Source organism: Anticarsia gemmatalis, chromosome 20 (assembly GCF_050436995.1).
Source record: "Anticarsia gemmatalis isolate Benzon Research Colony breed Stoneville strain chromosome 20, ilAntGemm2 primary, whole genome shotgun sequence".
Lineage (NCBI taxonomy): Eukaryota > Metazoa > Arthropoda > Insecta > Lepidoptera > Erebidae > Anticarsia > Anticarsia gemmatalis.
The window spans coordinates 9,755,483-9,780,091 of NC_134764.1; the positions used below are offsets into that span (position 1 = coordinate 9,755,483).

General features: G+C 35.0%; 2 protein-coding genes across 3 annotated transcripts in view; one reads left to right on the top strand and one right to left on the bottom strand.

Moving 5' to 3' along the window:
- The window catches only part of Rph (Rabphilin), a 242,387-nt gene that overhangs the window by 49,978 nt on the left and 167,800 nt on the right, over positions 1-24,609 (bottom strand). The window lies entirely within an intron of this gene.
- Positions 1,040-24,609, top strand: part of Rilpl (Rab interacting lysosomal protein like) — a 68,456-nt gene continuing 44,886 nt past the window's right edge. For both annotated transcript variants that reach the window (XM_076128062.1, XM_076128063.1), the window contains exons 1-2: positions 1,040-1,418; positions 24,389-24,506. In XM_076128062.1, coding sequence (XP_075984177.1) covers positions 1,119-1,418; positions 24,389-24,506 — 418 coding nt within the window. In that variant the 5' untranslated portion in view covers positions 1,040-1,118. The remainder of the gene's footprint in view (positions 1,419-24,388; positions 24,507-24,609) is intronic.

A 24,609-nucleotide genomic window follows, 5' to 3' on the forward strand; every position in this document is an offset into this window, starting at 1 on the left:
CATTATCAGTAAGATAAACATACTCATGTAGGCTTGCCTGTTGTTTTTGGTAGAAAATGATGTTTATGAAAATGAGTTTCTGAACATTTTGCGACAGAAGTCTTACATTTAAGTTATAATGCTTTTAATTAATTTTAAAGGGGCCTCTTTGTGTTGCTTAATGTTTATACATAGAGTGAGCAATACAAATAAAGCAAAATATTTGATTTCAATGCACGCATAACATGGAAAACCCTACATTTTCCGCTTTCTCATAAATATGCGCCAATTTTGAAATCCAAAGTTGACAGATCCGGAGATGACGTTAGAAACTAATCGGATACGCGCCTAATCATTGTTCATATTCTTCATTGGTTTTTGAGGCATCACAACTCACCCACGTATCTTGTATCGTTACCTTACAAGGTATAAGTACAATAAGTTTGATAAATATTCATAATCTAGTTTGAAAGTTCCTACAAAACTAAGTTGTAATTACGTGTTGCAGATAGTTCTTATTTTGACAGTGTATCCGATCGCAAAGTGAAAGGCAGTGATCTCCTGTCTCTTTCATTCAGCAAGATAGTGTTGTGCATAATAATTCGCAACGGGTCAGCTATTTCAATTTGAAGTTATTTTGCGATAATAACTTTTCCATTATTGAGTGATGTCATTGGTATGATTACTTGATTATTATTGTTTTTCAGTTATTAACTCATCAATTTAATGACAGATTCACCTACATACCAATAATATACTAAGAAAAAATGATTAACGATTTTTTTCTTACAAATTTCTAGTAACTGCAATGCACTTACCTAGATTTTGTAATTTTCATTATCCTTTCTATAAATTCAGACCGACTGTACAAAAATTATATGTTTGTGACAATCACGTGAACACTGCATATTTATAAAAATAACGTTTTAATATAGCAGTTTTAACGTTATCGACATTGCTATAATTTGGTATAGCAGATAGCAGATACTTTGACAGTTCGTCTTAACGTGTACATCCCTACTCTAGTAAATTTGACATTTCACTTTTTCAGTAATGATGGCGCACTTGCGAAAGGTGTTTAGTTTGCTGTAACATTTATTTTTATGTTGTGTCGTGAAGTGAAAACCAAGTGATATTAAATGCCGTACCGCAGGCGCTTCTCAGCCAAGATGCCGGATTTCGACGACGAAGTCACTGTCGTCGATGTTTACGATTTGGCGTCGGATATTGGCAAGGAATGCGAGATAATTATCGAAAAATACGGCCCTGACGCCGTTACAGCGCTCCTGCCGAAGGTGATTAACGCGCTAGAGTTGCTCGAAAACCTAGCGGTGAGGAACGAGAAAGAAAACCAGGCGCTGCAGGAGCTGACGGCGAAGATTTCACAGTTGGAAAACGATAAGATTGAGAAGGCTGAATACAGGCAGCGCTTCGAAAAGGTAGGTGGTAGAGGTCATTGTTAGGCAAATAGGTGTTATTTGTTGCCGTGGAGTGCGTGTTGTGCACCGAACACACGAAATGTTCGGTATTTCGACACTGCAAATGCATCGGCTGCTGTTGCAATACAGCCGCGAACAAACGATGGTATTGCGCGACAAACTATACTTCGGTGTAGCCGTTCACGTCTCAACTGTAATTGGTGTCTATTATACCCGTTTTTTGTGAGTACACACTGTTTTAAAATTCGAATAGTGTTATAAATCTCATCGGAATGTGAGTTGTGATCGTAGAATGTTTAAAAACGAACATTTTTTATTTTTAATCTTTGATTTGTATCTAAACCTTGTTTGTCTCGGTGTTAAGTAATGGTACAAAAAGTATTGAATAAAAAGGTTCAATATCTTGGTTGATCGGTGAGAATGTTCGGACACTAGACATTGTGTTGTAGTGATAATTGTTGTGATGTAACTGCCTCTTACTGAGATCTGCTTTCATTAGTTATTTAAATAAATTAATATGCTAATTTTACATCTCAATGGTAATAGAGGCACATTAAAATAACTACTTTATGGAATTTGTGTTTACTTTTTACAAGAATGAGTCATTTTTATGCACTTATTCATGTTTAATGATCAATAGTTGGCATTCATAGTCATTATTCCTATGACTACTGTAGAAATATTTTTTGCAGTCACATCAACATGTTAATATGTATTAAAAGGCAATAGTAGTCTGGAGTTCGGTAACATGCTCGATATACAGCACTACTCTCACCCCCTATAATCACCCCCCCAATACAAACATTTTTGATGGCTAAGTATTATATGCTTACACCTTCATTAAACAGGGTTGTATCAAAAGACAAATAAAAAAGGTTTATTAGACATTGAACTACTATTTTTAAACCTATAAGCCTAATAGATTATCTTGTAAGTTAGTCATAATTATCTTGTCCTATCTATTAATATTTTTATAGAATTTACATTTGTAGTGATACATATTCTAAATATACAATCAATAAATCACATGACAATTATTTTGTATGGTTATCTAACAATAAGATTAAAACAATAATTCAGATTTTATTTCATTACATACCATACAGTACAAACTTCATAGTTCTTTGCTTCAAACATGAATACTTTGCATTATCTATAAATCAGATGAAAAAAAATAACATGCATATTCATGCCTTATCTCAAAATTCTTATTTTGTTTCTTATCTATACTATCATGATAGTAAATCATAATAATCTAGGCAGAGTCAAAGGCCTACTTTAAATATATAATCTAAAATATCTAGTAGCTAATTCAAAATATTCCTTGTGTAGGAACAATGACATTGTTTTCAGGTTTCTCATAGATTCTTAGCTAGCTTTCTTAAGAAAATATGTTATTCATACATTTTCCAAATAAAAACAAAAATTTTTATCTAGAAAAGTTTAATATTAAACAAAACATTTAGCACTCAAGTATTTACTATTAGAACTAAGTAAAATGTTGTTAAATGCTTCCTCCTAGCTGCCAAGTGATGGCTCCTATAGATTATATAGGCAATAATACCGGCACGTTATAGATGTCTGTCACATACCAACTAACATAATCATGTTATTAATTGCCGACCGGCCTTTGCGGCAAGCCGGCCGGCGCATGCCCCCGCCGGAAATACGTTGACGTAGTCTATACAGTGCCAAGCTACATACAAAATAATTCCCTTTTCTTGTATCACTTCTACTTAATAGATTATGCATCATTTACATGTATACAAACTTTGACATAGGTACCTATTATGGATTTAGTGCCTATATGCCTAAAATGAACATGAAATCATGCTTTCTTTCCAAAGAGGCAGAGACCATAGAATGCCATTTAACAGGATCTTTACAAAATTCCCATGCTTCATTCGAATCCATAAATCGCGTCATAAATGAACGGCGGTTACGAATACTACAAATCTGACCTACCTTTATGATTAATATGTATATACATTTAATTAGATATGTGTAAGCAACTTAATCAATTATTGACCAAATGGTCTGGCTATCAAAATTAATTACAAATCTGTTTATTTACTTATCTGCAAGTTCAAATACTACCAACGTACTAGAGTGAATCATTGTATTTGTTGCTCGTCATTTGTTTAAAAATATAGAAGGTCACAATTCAGATCAATTGTTGTAACGGTAGCCTAAACCACAAGAACATGTAGGTTGGTAACGGAGTAGAAATTGGTTCTTTTTCTTTTAATGATAATGTTTCTTGTTATAAGTTTCTGATCAGAATTACTGACCGGGTTGTGGTTGATTAAAAAGTTAATTCTAGATAACTGGAGCTTCTACGTACTTATAGTTTTTGAAATTATATTTTTTATATATTTATTGGCTTTAAGTACTCTTAAATTCTAGTCATGGTTCTTTGTAAGTCCTTTCCGAATTAATCGCATGTCTGTTTTATGTAAGCTAGATACCCTTTTTACCGTTTTATAGTATTGCTTTGGTTTAACTGGTGAACCCAGAGTAAATGTGCAAACTGCCTAAAATCTTAAGACATGGTTAACCCACTCTTATAATACTGACGGAGTACCGCCAAGTTTCTATCGTCCGCCGGTCATTGCGGAAACAATTACTATTTGAACTTCCGACTTTTTCTCAGGATGTGTACATACATTTGCATCTTAATCTGGAATAATTCAGGTATTTTAGCGAAGGAATAAATAAAATGATTCAATAGTGTCAAAGTTAAGACTACAGTTCACGACTAGGTACGTACGTAGCCCATCTTCATTGTGCTCTAATATTATTTACGACTCTAACCTTTTCAAAGTAGGTACCTAGTAGTTGAGTACCCAGATTGCTCAGCTAACACTTACCCAGCGTGGTGAACTCGAGGTCTAACCACTTCCTCAATCCTGGAGTAGACCCATGCCCAGCAGTGGGACAGAAATGTGCATTGCTTTATGCATAGAATATGAGTAATATAGACAATTTCTCATATTCAATAATTATTCATACCCATACTCCTAAGTCATTAACCTAAGTAACAATTAGCGAAAGTAAATTACTATGAAGTATTAATTGATGAACTGATTGAATACATTATAGCTTCACACGACGCGAGTTAATATTAATTAATCGACTATTGTCATCTTGGACTAATTAGCGAACTATAACGGCATGTATGCTGCAGTTTTGTTATCATAATGACTCCAGTTCACATCCCCTTTTAGATAAAAGCGCGAGACTCGATACTTTAATATAAAAATTTCCCAGATCAAACGGGAACTGAATTTTTTTTAAATTAATTAATGTGGATATATAGTCGTCGGAAGTCCGAAAATCTTCGAGCTAATCACAATGCACATCGTCATTTAATCTTAAAAATACAAGGTTAGAAAGGTATAGACGATACAAGTGTTCACGTATTAAAATGAAAGACGTTTTAAGTGTTCACCACGTACTTTTTGCCCCCTACGTTTTTTGATAAGCTTTCCACCAAGAATGTGCAAGCTACCAGTATCTGGGCCTTGTACAAGGTAAATTCCATAGGATTACTTGTGCCATAAGAAGCAATGAAATAATCCTGTTGGATTTTCTCCGCTACCTCAGATATTTTGCGGGAACGCAGCGTAACAAAAAGTTGGCAATAAGTGCGTGTATTACACATGCTTTGCCGGTTACGCATTCTGTAACAACAGTAATGTATTATGTATCTACGCATTCTCCGTTTTCGTATGTTTGATCCTCATCTTGTGATATCAAGGAGACTGCCTCTGTGGTCCGAGCGGCAGTGTATACGGCTGCTGATTTCGATGTCTTGGCTTCGATTCTAGGGTCGAGCAGTGCTATTGATCTTTTCCAATGAATATAAGAATATGCTTAATAGTAAGTAGCCCGAAGTTACAAAGCGTGTCAGGTGCATTGCAATGGGCTGGCCCTCTTTTACATGAGACCAATATAAGTCTTGAATCGTGAGTGTTCCTTAGTGTATAACAGACTAGTTGTTGTGATCTAACAGAATTTGATCCAAAAACTACGTAGGTATTCTTGTTTAATTTATACTTACACTAAGTATTTTATTCACGCTCCTCATTAAGTATTCTTTTAGTTATAACATTAACTTTTACACCAATAAAGTCACCTACCCACGTTCGTGCCTAAACATCGTTTTTCTAACCCGACCCTAATCCTCTTTGCATCATAAGCCCATACCAGACTTAGCCCTTAATTCCTCGTACAACTAATTAATATGCGTGTCCACGTATCACCATCGTATTTTGCCTACAAGCTTCGGGGTTTTTCCGAAGGGGTGCGAATGCATTCGGCTCATTTCGGATGTGGGGTGGCCAACAAAATGCAAAATGAATACGGTAGGCAGAAAATCAATAGTACTCAACGAATTTTTGTTTTTCTGTAGGGAGAATATAACCCTCTTTTGCTTGTAGAGGACTGAACTGGCACTAGATAGATATTAATAAAACAAGCCCTGCAGGCTTAAAAGGTTTTCTGTTTTTTTTTATTTGTGCAGCATGGTCCACCAGACATGAAGGGCAGCAAGATAATATGCGACAAAAATCCACCATCCGCCCTTAGCTTTGATAGAGCCAAATTTCGATTGAGCATAACATCAATAAATAAAATGACATCAATTAAATTTTAATAAATGCTATCAGTAATGAGTTTTTAGAACATCAATAAATACGTACTTACTTTTGAGAGATGGATTCACAAAATAAAACGAGAGTGTAACGACCTTTTTATGCAGAGTTTATGCAGAAAGTATCAAATTACTATACCTATATAATAAAATAAACAATCAAGATCTACAACCTGACATACAGGTTTTTCAATTATTCTATTATTATGTCACGTAGCCCTTCCACGTGAGTTTTAACATAGAATAGAGTATCGAAACTGGCATCCTTAAATCATCATTAACCTAGCCTTTCTTTCAATTATGTTGGAGTCGCCAGTCGGCTTCCAGTCTCACCGGATACAGCTAATAACTGTTCTTTAATATGTTTCATTATATCTTCCCCAATTAGAAATAGGCTTCTATAACGCCCTTACGTCTTGCAATAAATCTTTACGAAGCCACGTATATCGTGGCGACAAACCGTCTGCTATATCTGCAGTATTGCACTATAAAAACACTCATAATGCTGTTTGCTGAAGCCACTAACGTCGCAGCGACAAAATGTCTGCAGTATTGACTCTAAAAATTACGTGTATATTTCTCACATTAGCAATCAGCGCTCATCGACTATCTTAAAGAAAGGGCAATAAGCTCGAATACTTTTACTCCGTCACCTGACGTGAGCTTTCACTGAAGCTCGCCTTTCACCACCACAGCTATTTTAACTAACATTATCTACTAACATAAATCGTTGCGTCATAATATTTTGATTGCCTGATAAAACAGTGTTAGATAATTTATTGTTAAAATTTGCATATTTTTTTCATTATATTTTTTTCCCATGCTGTTGTCATGCGGTTGAAAATGAGAGTTGTTTGAAAGTGTTTTTTAGGAGGTAACACAGATTTAATTAGATGTTAGTGTCATGTAAGTTTAGAAGTGCCCTGTTCTCTATTTAAATGCTCAGTAAGGCGTGTCACTAAGTATGTGAAAAGGCTTATTTAGTTACTCAATATGCAGTTACTTGTAATAATGTAAGTTTGGGTCTACTAAAGGAAACTTTTATCAAGTATAAAATTTAGATTCATAAGTTTCACGGCAAAACCACATAGGCGCTGTCTCCACGGGCGAGAGAATCGCGACGAGTCCGCCCTTGTATCGTCGGACAATCTCCACGAGCGAGCGATAATTCCGCCGCGTATCGTCGCGAGTCGTAACGGAATCGCAGAGATTCCGCGGCGACTCGTAACGGTATCCCCGCGTTTTCCTTGTAAAAGCTTCTCGAAACAAGAGGCAACATTGAAAATAAATGACGATGCATTTGACAGCGCGCTCGCTGCGCGCTCGTCGCGATCGCGCGGCGGACCCGCTGCTTGTCGCGGCCGACTAGCGCCGATGTATTGACGTTTCGCACGCTCGTTGCCACTCGTCGTATCGCGGCGATATTATCGCCGTGTGGAGACGGTTCCATAGAGAGTGTATAGAAAAGTACGTGGCACGACGATAATATCGCCGCGATTCTCTCGCTCGTGGAGACAGCGCCATAGAATGAGTGAACTGGATTTAACTTAATCATAACTCGAAGATTAAATAAAATAAACTACAGTTTTAACGCCGCTATAATATTTTTTCGAAGATGTGCAACTGATCCTCGGTAATTGCTGTATCGTGCAAGGTATATTACTCCTACCAAGAGAGCAATGCTTTACTAAAAATTATCTATTCCTAATATACTATAACTATAGTTGGATAACAATATCTAACTATGCATCAGAAACGTCCGCTGCATAGTGAAATATCAAGCCGAAACTTCAAACTGATAAGTAAATGAGTGAAAGTGCCCCGATAACATGAACTTACTGTGATAAGTCTGAACTTTAGCATGGAATTCCTTTGGCGATCGTTAACGCAAAGGGCAGCGTGCTGAGTCAAGTGAAGTACACCTTTGTAGGTATATAGTACCTGTATATTGTTTTAAATGTTTCTATATGTTTCGATAGTGTCACATATTTGAGTGATTAAAGCGCTTTAATTAACCGCATTATTATTCGTTATTATCAAAGTTAGTCTATAGTAGGTAGCCCCTGGCCTTATTGTAGACATAATAGCTTCTAGTTGTCTACTTAACATGAGAAGAAGGTGTCCGAGTTTTTAAAAAATAGTTTTTTTTAGGTTAATTTGAAACCGAATACTTAAATACCCAAATTCTATACAGTACACGTAAATATTTTTGTGACTACCAGTAGCACGACTAATATGAGTGGCGTTTAAGTATTTGGCTGACGAAAGCTACGAAACTTGAGTTCATTATATCCCTTCTAGTGTAAATTTCAATATCTTTTACATAACACAGTCTACGTTTACCATATGTTATGGTAATTACATTATGTTTATTTACTTAATACGCATATGCAATTGTGACGTTAGATTAGCGTGCATGTAGTTATATAAGGTTACTTTGTTCAAGGATAAACTATAGTAAATATGTAAAGTACATAGGGAATTACTCATGATGCTAGTGGATGCAACGAAAAATTATTATTATTAATGTTTGATCGTTGCTTTTACGTGAAATTTAGATCAAAGTATGTACAATAGTTGCTATTCCAAAAATATCTTTAAATGTTTTAAAGTTGGTTTTATTACTAAGTAGGAAGCTGAGAGTTGTTGCCGTTTAAATCTTTTAACCCTCTACTGTCCCACTGATTAGTAACGGTCTTGGTCTATAAGACCGAGTATAAAGGAAAACTGATTTTCTTCTTCAAACATACCCGAAAATATATTTACAGTCTGCACCATTAATTTATAGAATTACTTAGCTTTACTCCGGGCTGGTTTCTTTAGTAACTATCAGACCAAACTTATGTATACATATTATGCTCTAACCGTTTTACGAACGGTGAGTGCATCGCGCCATACTATGAATATTTCGCTCCTCAGTAAAACATTTAGATAATACGCAATCCTATTCGTCTCTCAAGACTATTAAGAACCATTCATTGTAAAAAATGGTTATTATCTTACAAAATTGCACGTAAACTCGCATGACTCATTAACAAAGTATTGTGTATTCAACTGATGACCCTGAACTCGATGATCGGATTTAATTTGATATTAAATATGAGCTTTTTATTTAAATTGTATGTTACCTATCATTATTTAAAATAACGGCTAAGTAATATACTCTATGCAAAGTGACAACTTACTAGTAATAATGATATGATTATGAATATCAAACTTAAGTTTATGAATGAAGATAAAGATATGTGGTATGTTAATCGGACGATTATTGCATAATCATAATTAATTTAAAGCTTCAGATATTTATTGACTGTTTCAATTCAATTAGTGTCCAATAATCACTGAAATCAACGCCTGTGGTCTTCAAAAATGTGTGAAAATGTGTGCTCCGATCTCTTTGATACTTTTGTACTGGTCCACCTTTACGGAAGATCAACTTCATAATGTATGCCGTATGGTCACCATAAGTCACAGATTACTCAAGTTGCTTTACTCAAAACTAACTCATTTTGTAGCCAAACTCCTAGTGCAAGTAAGTACGTGCACGCACAAAAAGATAACCTTTTTTGATATCCATGACTGACTCTCAATTTCATCCTGTCAACTAACAAGGCAAGTACCTACTCTATATATATAAATATGCACAAGGTAATCAAGTAGTTAAGCAGCAGGTGAGCAATATTCGCATGACACGAGGCGCATCTTATTTACACCAGAGGGGTTCCTATCCGACCGAGTAATTGCCTACAGTCTAATTTGCTCTGCTCTCGTCTAGTTCCGCAACTATGCATATATTATGATATATTTTAACGCTGAATTTTGATAGAGAATTTACTGCTTAGGTGGTTTGTGCGACTTTGAATATCGAGGTAGATGGGAAAATGTCTAGAATTGACCATCCCCTTTAAATGTTTCTTGGTGAGGATATTTGTTAATGCAACTGATATTGTTAAAATATTCTTGGGTGTGTAAACGATAGGAAAACTTAGGGAATATCTCAAGTATTTTTAAGACAGAAAAAAATACTTATTTATGTAAAACTTTGCTTGTATTTTTTTTACATCTTGATGCTATTTTTATGTTATTGGTCCTATCCATTTTACTTGGGAGATAGAAGTACATAGATAGCAACAATAATATTATTTATTTTCTGGCGCCACAAAACATCAAAGATCTAATCTATCGGTTTCCTTTGATGCCGAAATATCTATCAATATTACTATCTGCGATAAACTTTGAGCTCTTATCACGCACTTCATTACATCTACTTCAATACACACTTTGATCAGACCATGGGATCACTTGTATCAGTAAGTTTACGCAATAAGATAGGAGATGATATTATGAGTCTTTAGGGGGCCTATACAAGTAGAGATAAAAAAAACACTGCTGGGACCCGGTACGTTGTGGAAGAAGTTAGTCGTTTGCTGGAGGACAAATTGTTATAGTTGTATTGTAAATGCTTTAAAACTGTAGGTTACTGCCCTGTAGTTAAACTAATAAAGGTGTGTATAGTATGAAGATCAGACGACAATAATGCGGCAGCAATATTGTTGTATGAAAGCAACTGCCTAAATTCTTCCTGATAAGTTAGCTGGTAGATATTCAGAAGTTATGAAACCGAGGCTTACTGTGGTACATTTCAGCAGTTAATATAGAAAACAAGCAATTTACTAGGTCCTGTCTCCCTTTTATGTCACATAGATATCAAAAAAAAAATACATTTCTTTCTACATCGCTTTCCACTTTCACAGATAAAGAGTGTCTGAAGTATTGTCCAAACTGTCTATGAACCTTATCATATTTGAGGAGTATTTTCCATTTGCAATACATCACGGCTCTAACAGTAGATAAATGAGAGGGATATCATAACAAACTGTCTGTCTGTTATGATCGATGTTTCTGAACGAAATACGATTATTATTGATGTCATCTATACAAGTAGGTACTTACTGTTTGTTTTAGTCGAAATTTCTGGACTACCCGTTTTTGTAGCGTCTTTTGCATTGCCTATACTTGGCTGGAAAACTGTACATGGTGGTATTAATGTTGTCAGTTTTATAACGTGTTTTTCTGCGAGAAGAAGTTGATTTTCTGCGGTAAATGGAGCCAATATTACTCTCGACTACTCCAACTATATCTACAAGAAGCATCCCATTTACTAGTCGCTCTGTTTTGACCTGAAAGAAGGACTAACAAACACAAACATTCTCCGACAGAATATTACTATGGTTGAATATTTAAGAGCAAATCAAGTAAGTATCATATTCAATAAAGTACAAAACAATATATATTTACACGGCATCCCTTTTTTAATTAAAAATGGCGACAGCAGGGGAGTAATCAATCTCGTTATTGGAAGGTTTTACTAACATTGAAATCACAGACCCGTGTGTACGGACTCCAAATTCCACTGGGTCTTTTTTTATTTTGTTTGGTACAGGAATCGAAACTGACAATGCTTTGATGCATGGTTCAGTGAATATATATACTTAATGCGCATTCTCCTTTTTTCTCAATTTATAATGGCTAGCTTCTACCCGCGAATTCGTCTACGTGAAAAGATTTCTTGGGGTAAAAAGTATTCTTTGTGTTAATCCAGGACCGCCTTATAGATTTTTCTTAAAAGATTAACAAACATTTCATCCATATTTTAAATAGGATACCTTACAAACTTTCGTATTTATAATATAAAGTAGAATTTCATATTGTGCAGTATTTTTTGGACGAGGTTCGAATAAATAACTTGCTGAGTTATCGCAGCGGCTATGTGACCACATAAACCACTGCGCCAAATGTGTGTCGTTGTCGTAGCGATTACTTGGTCACATCGCAGCTGCCAATATGTACCAATATGTACAGTCGGAACAAATATTCGTTTAACTCACAAATATTCGTTTAACTCACAAATATTTTTGGTCTTTAAAATCTACTGCATGCATGTTTTTAAAAGTCCCAGTGACATCAGTATTCATGGCGGGGAATATAGTGTCTTTTTCCAAAGGTATAGATATTTACCATCTTAAAATTATCGATCCAATGCTATATTGAAGACGTTTTAAGCATAATAAACACTTCAAATATTAGATCATCATTTTATACATTATAACAGACCCTTGTTCAGGTTTTGACATTTACTATGATATTATGACGGCGACCCTCTAAAAGGGTTTTGTGAGGCTTCGATAGTGCTCGTAATATAATAACACTCACCTGTTATGTCTTCAAAGGTTATGTCTGATATTCGCTATTGTTTTAGCTATTTTATTACTGCTATACCTTCCATATACTGTACGGCTTTTTGGAACCCCGAATAGGTGTCTTTTCTTAACATTATAAGCTATTTATGTTGTAACTTAAATTTGGATAATACATGAAAAGTCTTAGTCAATTTTACTCTAACGGTAAATAAAAACACCGTAATCAAACCTTGCATGCCTAAAATTTGTACAATACATTTATTGAGGGCATGCAAAGTCCCTAACCCGCACTTGATCAGCGTGGTGGACTCAAGACCTAACTCCTAACCTAACCTCGTTTATGAAAAGACCCTTCCCCTGCATTGGGACACTAATTCGTTAAAAAAAGAATAGTATGTAAGGAAATATACAGTTGAGACGAGTTCTATCTACATGAAATCACGTATTCAATAATTGGTCGGTTATATGCGTCAACAGTTTTTAATAATATGGAAACACAATAAGTAAACATACTTCTATGATGAACACAATAATGAGGTACAAAAAAAAAGTTGCGTAACAATATTCTATAAGTAGTATAATTTGTAAGATCAAAGATAAATGAAGCCCGGAAGTGCCTACTCTCGTTAGTCTCATAAGAAACAATTATATTTTGTTTCTCACGTACCTGAGCTGCTTCCAGTTTCAACTTTAACATACATTATTTATACATATAATCACGCCATTTTCTCATAGAGCATTCATTGCAAGAAAGTCAGGTGGGTAGTACTCATAAGTCTTTCCTGTGAACGAAGCAAGGGAAATTTGTAGGGATCGTAGCAACTGGCGTTCTTTGGTCTCTGCCTACATAATTGATGTCTACGTAAAAGCCTGTTCAGATATGTACAGTCACCGAGCTACTGAAATACGTATCCAATTATCTATCGCCTTCGATACCGACGCGGGAAGCTGATATTACTTACATCCCATCTTGACTTCAAAGTCCTTCGTAATACACGCTTTATAATTTCTACCTAAACATAGTGATACCTTTTTTAGTGTAATTAGTGCTCAACCTTGAATGAAAAGTCAAAGTCAAACAAATAATGTCTTCGACGTATTTTGACCAATGCACTTTGGACTATTGCTCTTTGAATTTATAAAAGCCGGTAGAACCAGAATGCCGGCTAAAACTTACCTCACGTACTGTTTACCGATCCGTGACAGCAACTGGCTATAAATAGCCCTTTACTTTATTATAAAACAACTAACAAACCTTTCTCAAGATTCACGCCGTCCATTGATAAAAACCAGTAGAAAAACTGCTTGTTTTAAGAGTATGGCGTATATCAGACTTACCAACAGACAAATGCGGTAAGGTTGTTTTGACACTATACCACTGCATATAATAAAACAACATCCTCTGGCTGCAACTGTCTGTCTGTTCGCAATTAATTCAAAATCTACTGAACAGAATGACATGTGGTTTTTAACAATAGTGTAGCGATCCCGAGGAACGTTTTAGTGTGTAATTTGTTTAGGTTTTGTGTAAAATACCTTTCAACACGAGCGAGACCGCGGTTCGCCGTTAGTAAATACTATTGTACGATGAAGTAATAACTGCAATTTCTTTATCCCAGCAATATTAGTTTTGTAGTTTCTTTTGAATCCATTATCATCAAGCCGAGTGCGTGCAAAAGCATTATCATTAAAATATTCAAAGTACTTTCGCACGACCTTGTAGAAGTGAAGGCTGATTTACTCCATACATATCTCGTTGAAATTGTCTCTGGGCCCACTTGTTAATGGGAGCAGATCGTTGCGATACTGTTGCGATCTACCCGAACATGTTATTTGACAACTTCATGTGTTGCGTAATAAAGGAATTTTTGTTCGATTTTTATGGGTTTATTAACTTCTGTCCGTAATTTTATCCTTGTGTAAAGATTCCTGATATTAAAAAAGTGATTATAAACTGCTATTTATGGGCCAAATTTTGTTAAAATCTTATTGCGTGATTGAGTAACAAACCTGCCTTCCATCCCCATAAACTCGTATTTTGATGGGAAATATTGAATCAAGAGTAGGTAACCGTAATAAGTGTAACTCATTTATCTACTTTTATTGATTGAGTTACCTTAGTTTTGATTGTTCTTCCTCTAAGGACGAGTTATGTGTGTGTAGTTTTCATTTGCGATAAAATCATTTACCAATATAAGAACAGTTAAGTGGTGGGTGAAGAAAGTTTTGTTATTGTTTTCCTTCTAATTGGAAAATAATTTATATTAGTGGCCCTTTACCCGACATGCAAATAGATAAAAGAAAAATAAACTAAATTCAACTTTTTTTGAGAATTTGGGGACAAAGGGAGACCTAACAGAACCCGTATTTAAATAATAAACATCTTATAGAATAAAATTAAGGCTATAAGCGTCGCCATATTCTAATGTACATTTATGCTGTTACCAAATCATATGCGTAGTACAACAAGGTAAAGTGTACAATAAAAGGGTCTGGTTAGTTAAAACTGTTATTGTTGTTTATGATACTTACTTCTACTTGCAACGTCCTTCGGATGTCTTAAACAATTTTAATTGATTTTCCCTCCTTAATGATTGTTTCATAATTCATTTACGCACGAATAACGTTTGATTCAATCTGTTGGTGCTAAATGAAAACCAATCAAATTGAAATATCTTATTCATTCAGTTACAATATTTACACTATCAATTGGTAAACTTGCGAACATTGAATTTACGACCAATCAAAAATATTCAGACCACGAGATATTTCAAAAACCCTTTTTATTTCATCTTGTCTAACAGAAATCAATTAATCAAGTTGTATTAAGTTAGTTATGTTTTAATTATTATGTATTTATTTGTACACCTACAACTTAGATAATTTAACACAAATTTTGACTGGTAGAGATTGTTTTGAGGCATAAAATCTGTCTATGTACCATTACTGTATACGCACTTTAAATAAACAAGTAAATTTACCTCATACGATGTCAATAAACTCGGAAAAACAATAGATCTCTCAATAAGGTTTACTTTGTAGTTTCGTTCTTCGAAATGAAATTGCGTAAACGTACGAAATTGCTTGTTACTTGTTGCTTACTCTATTTTATTATCACATACACATGGGGCGGGCTGTATCGAATGAGCACACATACATTACATTCTTGTACCCTAGTTATTAATATATTTAAATACCTATATTGTCACAGTACTCGTAACCAGCGGTCATGTATGGCAAGATGTATGGATTCGAATAAAGCAAAGGAAGTTTCTTAGAATCCCAAGTGGCGTTATCAGGTCTCTGTCTACCCCTATGGAAAGAAGGCGTGATTTAATGTATGTACACAATTGTGATAAAAAAACATGAAATTCCACCGAATCTTCGTTTTTCGTTAAATTAGTCTCCCTGGCAGTCCGACACGGCTGATTCCATTCTAGATAACGAATTTGGACAATCCAATAAGTAATTTATTTTAGTTGGTGCCAGACGTTGCTAATTTAAAACGACATTGTGCTAGATTTGGGTTTTTCGCCATTTCTCTGATTTACCTATATTTCTTAGGTAGATACCTATATTTGTACAGTATTAATGGTACTGGCTGGGATGAGAATTGATGTGTTTCCTATAAAATCCGAAACAGATAAAGCTTTAAAAACATAAATGTACTAACTATTGCACAAAAAATCTGTAAATTTCGATATTTCAAAAGCCTTTAGCTGTTGGTATCTAAACCTCCTAGCTGGAATTCTAACACAACTGACCCATACCTTCACGCGTAATCGTCGATCTTTACTGCATATTATTCAAGTAAAACATCATTTGCGACGGAGTCATAATATTCAATTATTCCAGCATTTTTCCTGCTAAGCCCTTTATACAAAACAATTAATGCGGTATTTTTTTACCACATTAGTCTCTAACCAGGAAAAATAAACACGTGCCTTCTGCAATAATTACAAAACGATCGCTTAAGACCACCGGCAATCCTCAACATTCGGTCATAACTATTATGATTAGTGACAAGGCCACCATTTTGTGTAAGACATTACACATTTAAGACCACTCCATTACACTGTATTTAATGTGCTTTACGTAAGATGATCGCAATCGCTTTGTGGTTACCGTTTTGTGTCTATCCGTCACGCTTGGTTTATATGGGAAATTGGTAGGGCTCGTAAAAAGTTAATCCAGAGTTTTTGTGCTGTTATCTAATGTTACAAGGGAATTAACGAACTTAGACTCTGTCTTGTAATGGTACCCAGTAAATTATGTGCCGAAACGTCAAGTAAATCACATGATTTTCGGAAATCGCTTGCTTTTTTTAAATCGTAGTAATAAAGCTGTGATGTTAGTCCTTTAATCAGTTTGATGATCCAAGTTCTGTATTCACAAAAGGATATCAGCAATAAGGTATGGAACTGAGACTGCTTAAAAATATCAAATTGCGGTTTGTAATAGTCATGTTTGTCAAAGTCATTAAGCTAAGGTGTGTACACGAAAAAATTAAGGGCCATTAAAATCACTTATCTGAAGTTTACAGCTTCTGTCATTGACGAAGATTTATTTGTAACTAATGATCATAGAAAGAAAAACACAATTTAACTGTCGTTTAATTTGTATTACGACGTTCGTAATCGTGTTTGATTAATGACACAAAATTACAAATTCTGAAAAATCTCCATTCGAAATGCGTTCACTCAGATTTTCATGTCATTTTTCACTACTGCTCAGACATAGATTTAATAAAACTCACTGCTTTACATAGTAAGTAATCCTCTATAGCACAGTTGTAAAACTAAAAGTTACGGTAGTCAGATACTTATTCAAATACATTAGGCTCTTGAATATTTTCTTTACGCAAATTAACTAAATTATGTAATAGTTCATCAGATAAAGTCTGTTTGGAAATTGTTGTTTTTGTATAATACCGCGCGATAATCGAGGCCTTGACCCCAATGGCATTTTATGTTTCTGATTATAATAATGAATAAGTATTCGCTAAACAAATTCCGTTCTAAAGAAATGATTTCTTTACGAATATGCAAATTTGTTGCATACACATGAAAATGAGTAATATGAGTGTAAATAAAAATGATATCTACTATAAAAAGTTGGTTGTTTTGCTCTGCTGTTACAAAATGTGTCAAAGATGTCGTTTACGTCAACTACGATAACAATGTTTTGTTTAAATTATCTCGAACGTTGTATTGCTTTTTTGCATTTAAAGTTTATAAATACCTTTTCTTCCGTGCCGTCAGTTACACGCCAGCAGCATTCTTTCGTGTCCGAAGGAGCATGTCACTAGCAAATACTTTCAACCCCTCAACAACGATTCTTTTTATTTGTACTTTAGCTTATTTCACGTTGTTGTTTTAAGTTTGATTTTCTACTCCACTAGCGTGTTCGTTCTGCGGCTTTTTTCCTGAATTTTCGTCATGTGATATTTTAGTAGTGCGGGCACACGCAAACACAATTTCCGTGAACGCGAAAAATGTGTTGCCGTAAAAAGGACTCAAAAAAAGCGACCTGGAAACGAACGTGGCTTTTAATCGGAAATACAAATACTAGGCCAATCAAGATTTAAATTTTCCGCCCGTTATACGGATGGAGTTGATTTGATTGCCATTTATCCGCTGTTTACTCCCCCGGCCATTAGCTGAACTAGGTCGCAGCTGTACTCTCTCCCAAGGGACCGATGCCATAATTACCACGCTTTCAAGCAGATTCACTCTCACTGTAAGCTAAGAAAGAGCTTGGGGGCTTCTCAAAATCCTTGATAATGTTTCCCGTTTGACAACTGCCAAAAGAAATGCGGTAGTACTATATTTAGCAAGCGCAAGGTTCTAAGGAGCAAGAAACAAAGTTGTATTTTAAAGCGACAATGGCCGGTACAAAGGTCGTGAGTTCATGTTGAACCCTCTTAAATTATTCTAGTGAACTGTATTTCTTGGTTTTAATATACACAGGTACGTTTACCTCAAGGATTTTGCTGTTTATTCAGCGAGTGAACTACAAAATTTCAAGTTTGTTGACACCTAGAAAATTATTCTGCTCACGAAAGAGCACAATTCTTATATTTTATGCCAGTCGAAGTTTGATATTATAGTTTGAATTTATGCCCTTCCGACTTTTCTAACATAATTTTATTATATTTCATCGCTGTGAAATCTCGGTAGTCGTTACCAATTTTCTGTATTTTGTTAAACTTGTCCTTTTGATAGATGTTAGTAACTATCTTTCAGTAGTAAAAAAATGTATTACTTTTTCAACAGGAAGGAAGTAGTACTTAAGCAAGATACACCTCGAATAATCGACTTTTCATCTACTATGAATACCACACAGTCTGTCCATCACAATAGTCTTAGTTAGTTATAGCCGCTACGTGCCGAAAGCGATATGCGCGTTGAGCCATCTATCTATTAACCAGCCGGCAGGAATTGAATATGCATGAATGAATTCTGCAAATGGGTCGCCAGCCTTGCACATTGCCATTGGTTTATCTCGATCGGTTTGCGGTCCACGATGTTGTCCGAATTTACCCGAACGATTTGTACGTTTAACGAAGTGGACAAATCGAAAAAGAGGGTAGTTTGCTTCTCTGAATGTATTTTGGGGTTTACGACTGCGTCAAATTGAATGTTGTCGATAAAGAATTGGAAGTAATGGGATATTGTTTATGGCGTTTATTGAATTCTGACTGTTGGTCCATTTGTTGTCGAAATAGAACTTTTTGTTTCTTCGCAAAACTAAATTAGATGCTCGCTATTTCCGTCGTGGTAAAAATATTGGTATTTGTGAATTGTAGAACAATTAAAAAATGCTGTTAGAAGTAGTAGGCAGTATCATGCTAATCACTAAGTAATTTATGATTATTAAATTACAAGTTTTATTAAGTGATCGCGTAAAGTATTGCCACCAACAAAAGATTAAACATTTCCAATTTAAGTGCTATTTGTTAAATGTCACCGGGTACTATTTATAGACATGCAAAGCATAAATGAATGTCAAGTAGACGATACAAAAGTGGACCGATTACGGTAAAATAATTCATTTATATTTAGGTTTTTTGTTTCAATATACTAGACGAAACCTTTACCTTACTTTATTGATAAAGAAAATAAAATGTAACGAACCCAGACGTCGCAGATAGATTTATATTGTACTCTTGGGAGGGCCACGTACAATGGCTCTATCAATCAATTGATACATCCCGTAATTGTGTGGCCTCCTCAGTCCTGAGAGGAAAAACACCGCCTTAATTATTTTCTGAGACGGAATTTTCTGTCATAAGATGAAACATTTCGATAAATGAGATTTTTTGTTTGAAGATTACTTTGGATCACGAGAAAGGTTGTCATAGTGATGTCGTGGGAGTGGTGGATTAATCGTCGATTGGTTTGTTATTCGATTTAATTTAGTGGTAGTGGTTTTCAGGCACTTCAGTGTTCTTTGAGGTTTAAGTGTTGTTCCAAGTCATCGTCTTATGGATCATTTGATACTATTGAAGCAAAACCTAAAACTATCAGACGTTTTGCAGACATATTTTAAATTATATCATTTAATGTGAAAAGCGTTTGTTCTATGGCAAAATCCTAATTGGGGTAAAATTAATTTACCCAAGTCAGTGAAACATAATGAAATGTTTCCAAAGTGTTAACTTGATCTAATTCGTAGCGAAAATTTCCAGTTCGCTTCCATGGAAGTTAATTTTCAGTACATAATTGTATTAAATGTTAACAATGGGACGCCCGCATCACAAGGGACGGTATCGATTTTGTCACAAACAGAATATTTGTGTTTGTTCCCTATGTACGAACGAATTGCGTACCGAGGGCAAGCTTAGCATGTTTGCGGTAAGAGAATATTAAACAAAAATATAAAACCCATAACCGTCTTTCAGCTGGGCAAGGGTCCCCACCCGTTATGAGGTGGGGTTAGGCCTTGAGTCCACCACGTGCAGACAGGTGCAAGTTTTGAGTACTTTGCACTCCTTCAAGAACTGTGTTAAAGAACTCTAAAATGCAAGTTGCATCACGATGTTTTCTTTGATCGTTAGGAATATTGATTCAAATCACCAGTACAAACGCATGTTCATGATTTTCATTTCTCGAGACGTCAGTGGGTGGATCTGATAGGTATACTTTTAGTTTGAGTTAAATTTTTGTTTGTGATTTGCGTGTTTATTGAGTTCCTAGTAATTCGGAAGTAATATTTTCCACTTCTTCCGAAACACAAAATTGGCGCATTATATTTATATGTATACTTAAAATTTGATGATAGCAGTTCATTACATTTTAAGGTTCAAATAATCAAATCAAATAATTATGTATATGTACATATGGGTGTATGTATAATTGTGTATATGTGGTTTATTTTATCATATTATTAAGTAGTGGTATTGGTATTTGCAATTTTATATAAGTACGTATGGAATTATGACATGACTATACTATACTTACATAGATTTCTAATATCAAATCGATAGTTCCAAACCAGTAGTTATTTGCGTTACGTGTCTTTAATTTGTTAAATACATCACAAATATAATAAGCGCATCGTATTGTTATTATCTTACACGCGAAGTGCGTAGTTTTGTTTAGCGTTTAGCCTTTCCGAAGTTATAATCATAGCAACAAATCTGACTTCCGTTACATCATGTTCTTTTCCTTTCATGTATTACTCTAGCGACTGAAATGATGCTTACATGAAAACATTTTTTGAGCCAAACAGAATTTCGATCTTCCTGTGGTACGGCTTGCGTCGTCCAGTCTATCTTATATCCATCAAGAATTTAATTTAAAACAGATAATAAACTTCTCTCAAAAATGCAGCTTTTTGCTATCCTTCCTATGACTTTGACGTCGAATACAGTACAACACATTGACGTGCGCTCGTAATCTTTCTGTAAAATATGCAGCTGACTGCGATCGAATTAGCATAGTAGAAAGAGAAGCCTTAGAGAAATGATTGAGTATGTTTAAATGACAATCAGACTCAAATATGTTGTATTTCATACAAAGTCCTACTATCGTAAGTGACACCATCAAACCTAACGGACACGTAAAAATAAACCAGTATGGGTTAAAGACGAGCACCCAGAAGTTATAAGCTTGGACTTTATGCGATATTTGTTTCCTTTTTTGTGGGTTTTTGTATTTGTACTAAAAAAAGTTTTTTTCCTCGCGGCTATATTCGTATGGTGTTTCATGTGTCGCTCTCCGGGGAAATATAGTAATATACGATATTTTCGCACAAGTTCTATTTAACGACAAATAATGATAGAAACGTTGTGTATTGTCGGGCAGCCCGAAAGGCTTTTTACAGTAATGTTCTTTTATGTTTATGTACCTGGACAAAAGACGTGTATGGAAGTTTTGAAGGAGATTGTATGACACTAGCAGGACGTATGTAACAACTGTGTGTGAATCACACAACTGTTGGTTCCGTTATCCAAACTACGACAGGCTCCACAAAAGTAATGGGTAGACGAATACAAATCGCGTACATACGACATGACAAAAAAAGATTTGTTTATTTAAATTGTAATTTTATTGTCACAGCTTGAAGTATAAATATGTGTAACCTGACATTTTCTACAGCATTTTTATTACTGCTGCAAATTTTACAATCACTGCGTATTTATTGTTGACCAATTAAATCAGTGATTTAATTGATATGTTCGTACAAAAGTACGACTGAAATATGTATGGTGTATTTAGTACCCACAGATTTGTACCCGTGACTAAACATAGTAAGTAATAGTTATTCTTATACATATTTTTTTACATAAAAAGGAACATTCTAACTGACAGTTAGACTAACTGTCAGCTAGAATCTCATTTTATGTAAAAAAATTGTTATATTTTGTCAATACAGCAAGCAGTTTACAATACAGCAATCACTGGCGTAAAATTAGCAATAAGATTCCTAAGACTTGGCATGTCCTTAAGAGTGACGTCATCAATAGATTTGTCTGGCTTCGGGTGGGCTAGGCCGTTACGCCCTAATCGTGTCTAGCCTTAGTTACTCCATTATTCACCACGGTCTGTCCACTTGTCTATTAGAGGCCTCCTCTGAGGCTGGGAGAGCGTTGTTTATTGAATTACTTATGATTCCAGCTTATGTTTGAGTTTTATCTAGGTTATATTGCTTCGTTAAGTTTGTCGGAAAGACTTGGTACATTAGAATGATCTATTTTGGGTAATGAGAAATTAAAGAGTAAAAAGAATGCGTGACACCATCAAAAAGATTTGAAAAATGTGAGCAACAGAAATTCGGTTACTCCAGTTTGATATCAATTAATTTTGTAAGCCTATACCATATTTGTTTACGCTAGAGCCAGAGATTTCCCCTAATTCTCAAGCAGAAAATCATTGGGATCAAAAATAAAATCTACAAACAATTGTCATATCACGTAATAACATTAGCAGTACTAAGTTCAAATAAATCTGTCCTCATGTCCTACTGTGACGCAACATACATGATCTAATACCGTTACATAAAGGAATCATACCAAGCAATATTGTATCGGAAAGTTTCAGTCGATATCCAAACGCACAAGGTCTTTTCAATATGAATCGCTGAAGAATTCTTATAAGCATTTTATTTGAAGCCTTTGTGTAAAACATTTTGTAGTTATAAAACGACGCCTACAGCGTTTATACTGAATTTGCTTTGAAGATAAATTGAAATATATTTTCTTTTGCCGGCGGAACCGCTTGCATGGATTATTTTTAAAAGAAAATACCCCTGCTTCTCCTTTATTTTGCTTGACACGTTTAACAGTTTATTCGTGGAAACGCAAATATTTCTTATTTATAATTTTAAATTCGAATAATAACTTGGAACTCGCCGTCGATGCATGGAGTGATTTGGAAGGAAAGGAGAGAGGCTTTTGCCCTACAGTGAGAAACTTGGAAACTCAACCAGAATAAGGAAAAGATATTAGTAAAGTAATAAGGTTTTCCTAAATACGAAAAGACATTACCAAACTTTATTTTGTAAGGTGTCACACGGGGTTGTTGATCACTCCAGATACTGTCTAGACCGGAAATTTAATGCGGTACACGTCTCTGAAGTCTCTCTTACATAATATAATGTTGCTGTTTTGCTAATGCACACAACTTTTAGTACAAATATTGCTTCGTGACGATTAATAATATAATTAGTATGTTATCTAATATTGTAAGGGAATCCAACGTTAACATGCAATATGCAATTTATGTGTGTCTGTGACAATAATTAGTAGAATAGACCTTATGTATTTGACTTGTCACATTTTTTTTTAGGAAATACTGCACCTATCAAACTACAACAGTCCTCTCATGCTGACAAGTTTTGTGAATACGGGTGATATTATTCAAAATCCTTTTCAATGTATTCGACATTGACCGTCGATTTATCACCATTCGTTTAACGACCAAAATATGCAGGTCTCCTATCAGAATACCGATTCCGGTGAATGTAGAATTTATGATAGAGGAAGCCGGGTTGTTTGCATAATGACTGCTTTCGTAGGCAAGGTTGAATGACGTGATACCGCATACTATGGGCTGCTTTGCATTCTTGAGGGGAATTTCTGCTGGGTTGAGGACCCCTAAATATGTGATTTATGCAGTTTTAAGCCTAGACGCTGAAAGGGGTTAACGACGCTTTTGAACTGAATAAAGGAAAATGTATTTCGTCGTGCATGTATTTTAGAATTTGAAGATTATAGTAAGTAAAAAAAATACAAAGTAAAACTAGGGGAATATAATTATTAACATACATAACTAATCTTGCAATCGTTTTTAATGCTTTCTGCACCGATTAATATTTTGGGGATTTCTTGTATCTAAAATGAATTAAAGTGCAGACAATTAGTAATCAATTTGTTTACATTATGTCGTTATTAAGTGGCCAGTTGCCATATGCCATATACAATATGATAAACAATAAGAAAATCAGTGGTACTCTCACAAGTTGTTTCAGAAAACTCTTAACACATAAAATGTTTGAAAAATGGACACCTTAATACCAAGTCCCTTCTCATTTCTGAATGTATAAAAGACTAAGTTATGGTTTTAATTTTCTATGCAAACAGCTGACTAACATTTTCCGTTTAATTTGTATAGGAAATAGAAGCGATCGAGGAACAATGGCGGACAGAGTCAGCAGAACTGGTGACCGCAGTCGCTCGGCTTCAGGATGAGAACAAACGCTTGCGGCGGACTATCAATGCACCGGCAGATGGTGAGTAACCACTAAAGTTCTACATATATAATTTTAATACACGAACATGTTTTCTCTGGGTACTAAAATACTGCAATAGATGATTTTGATGATAAATTAAATT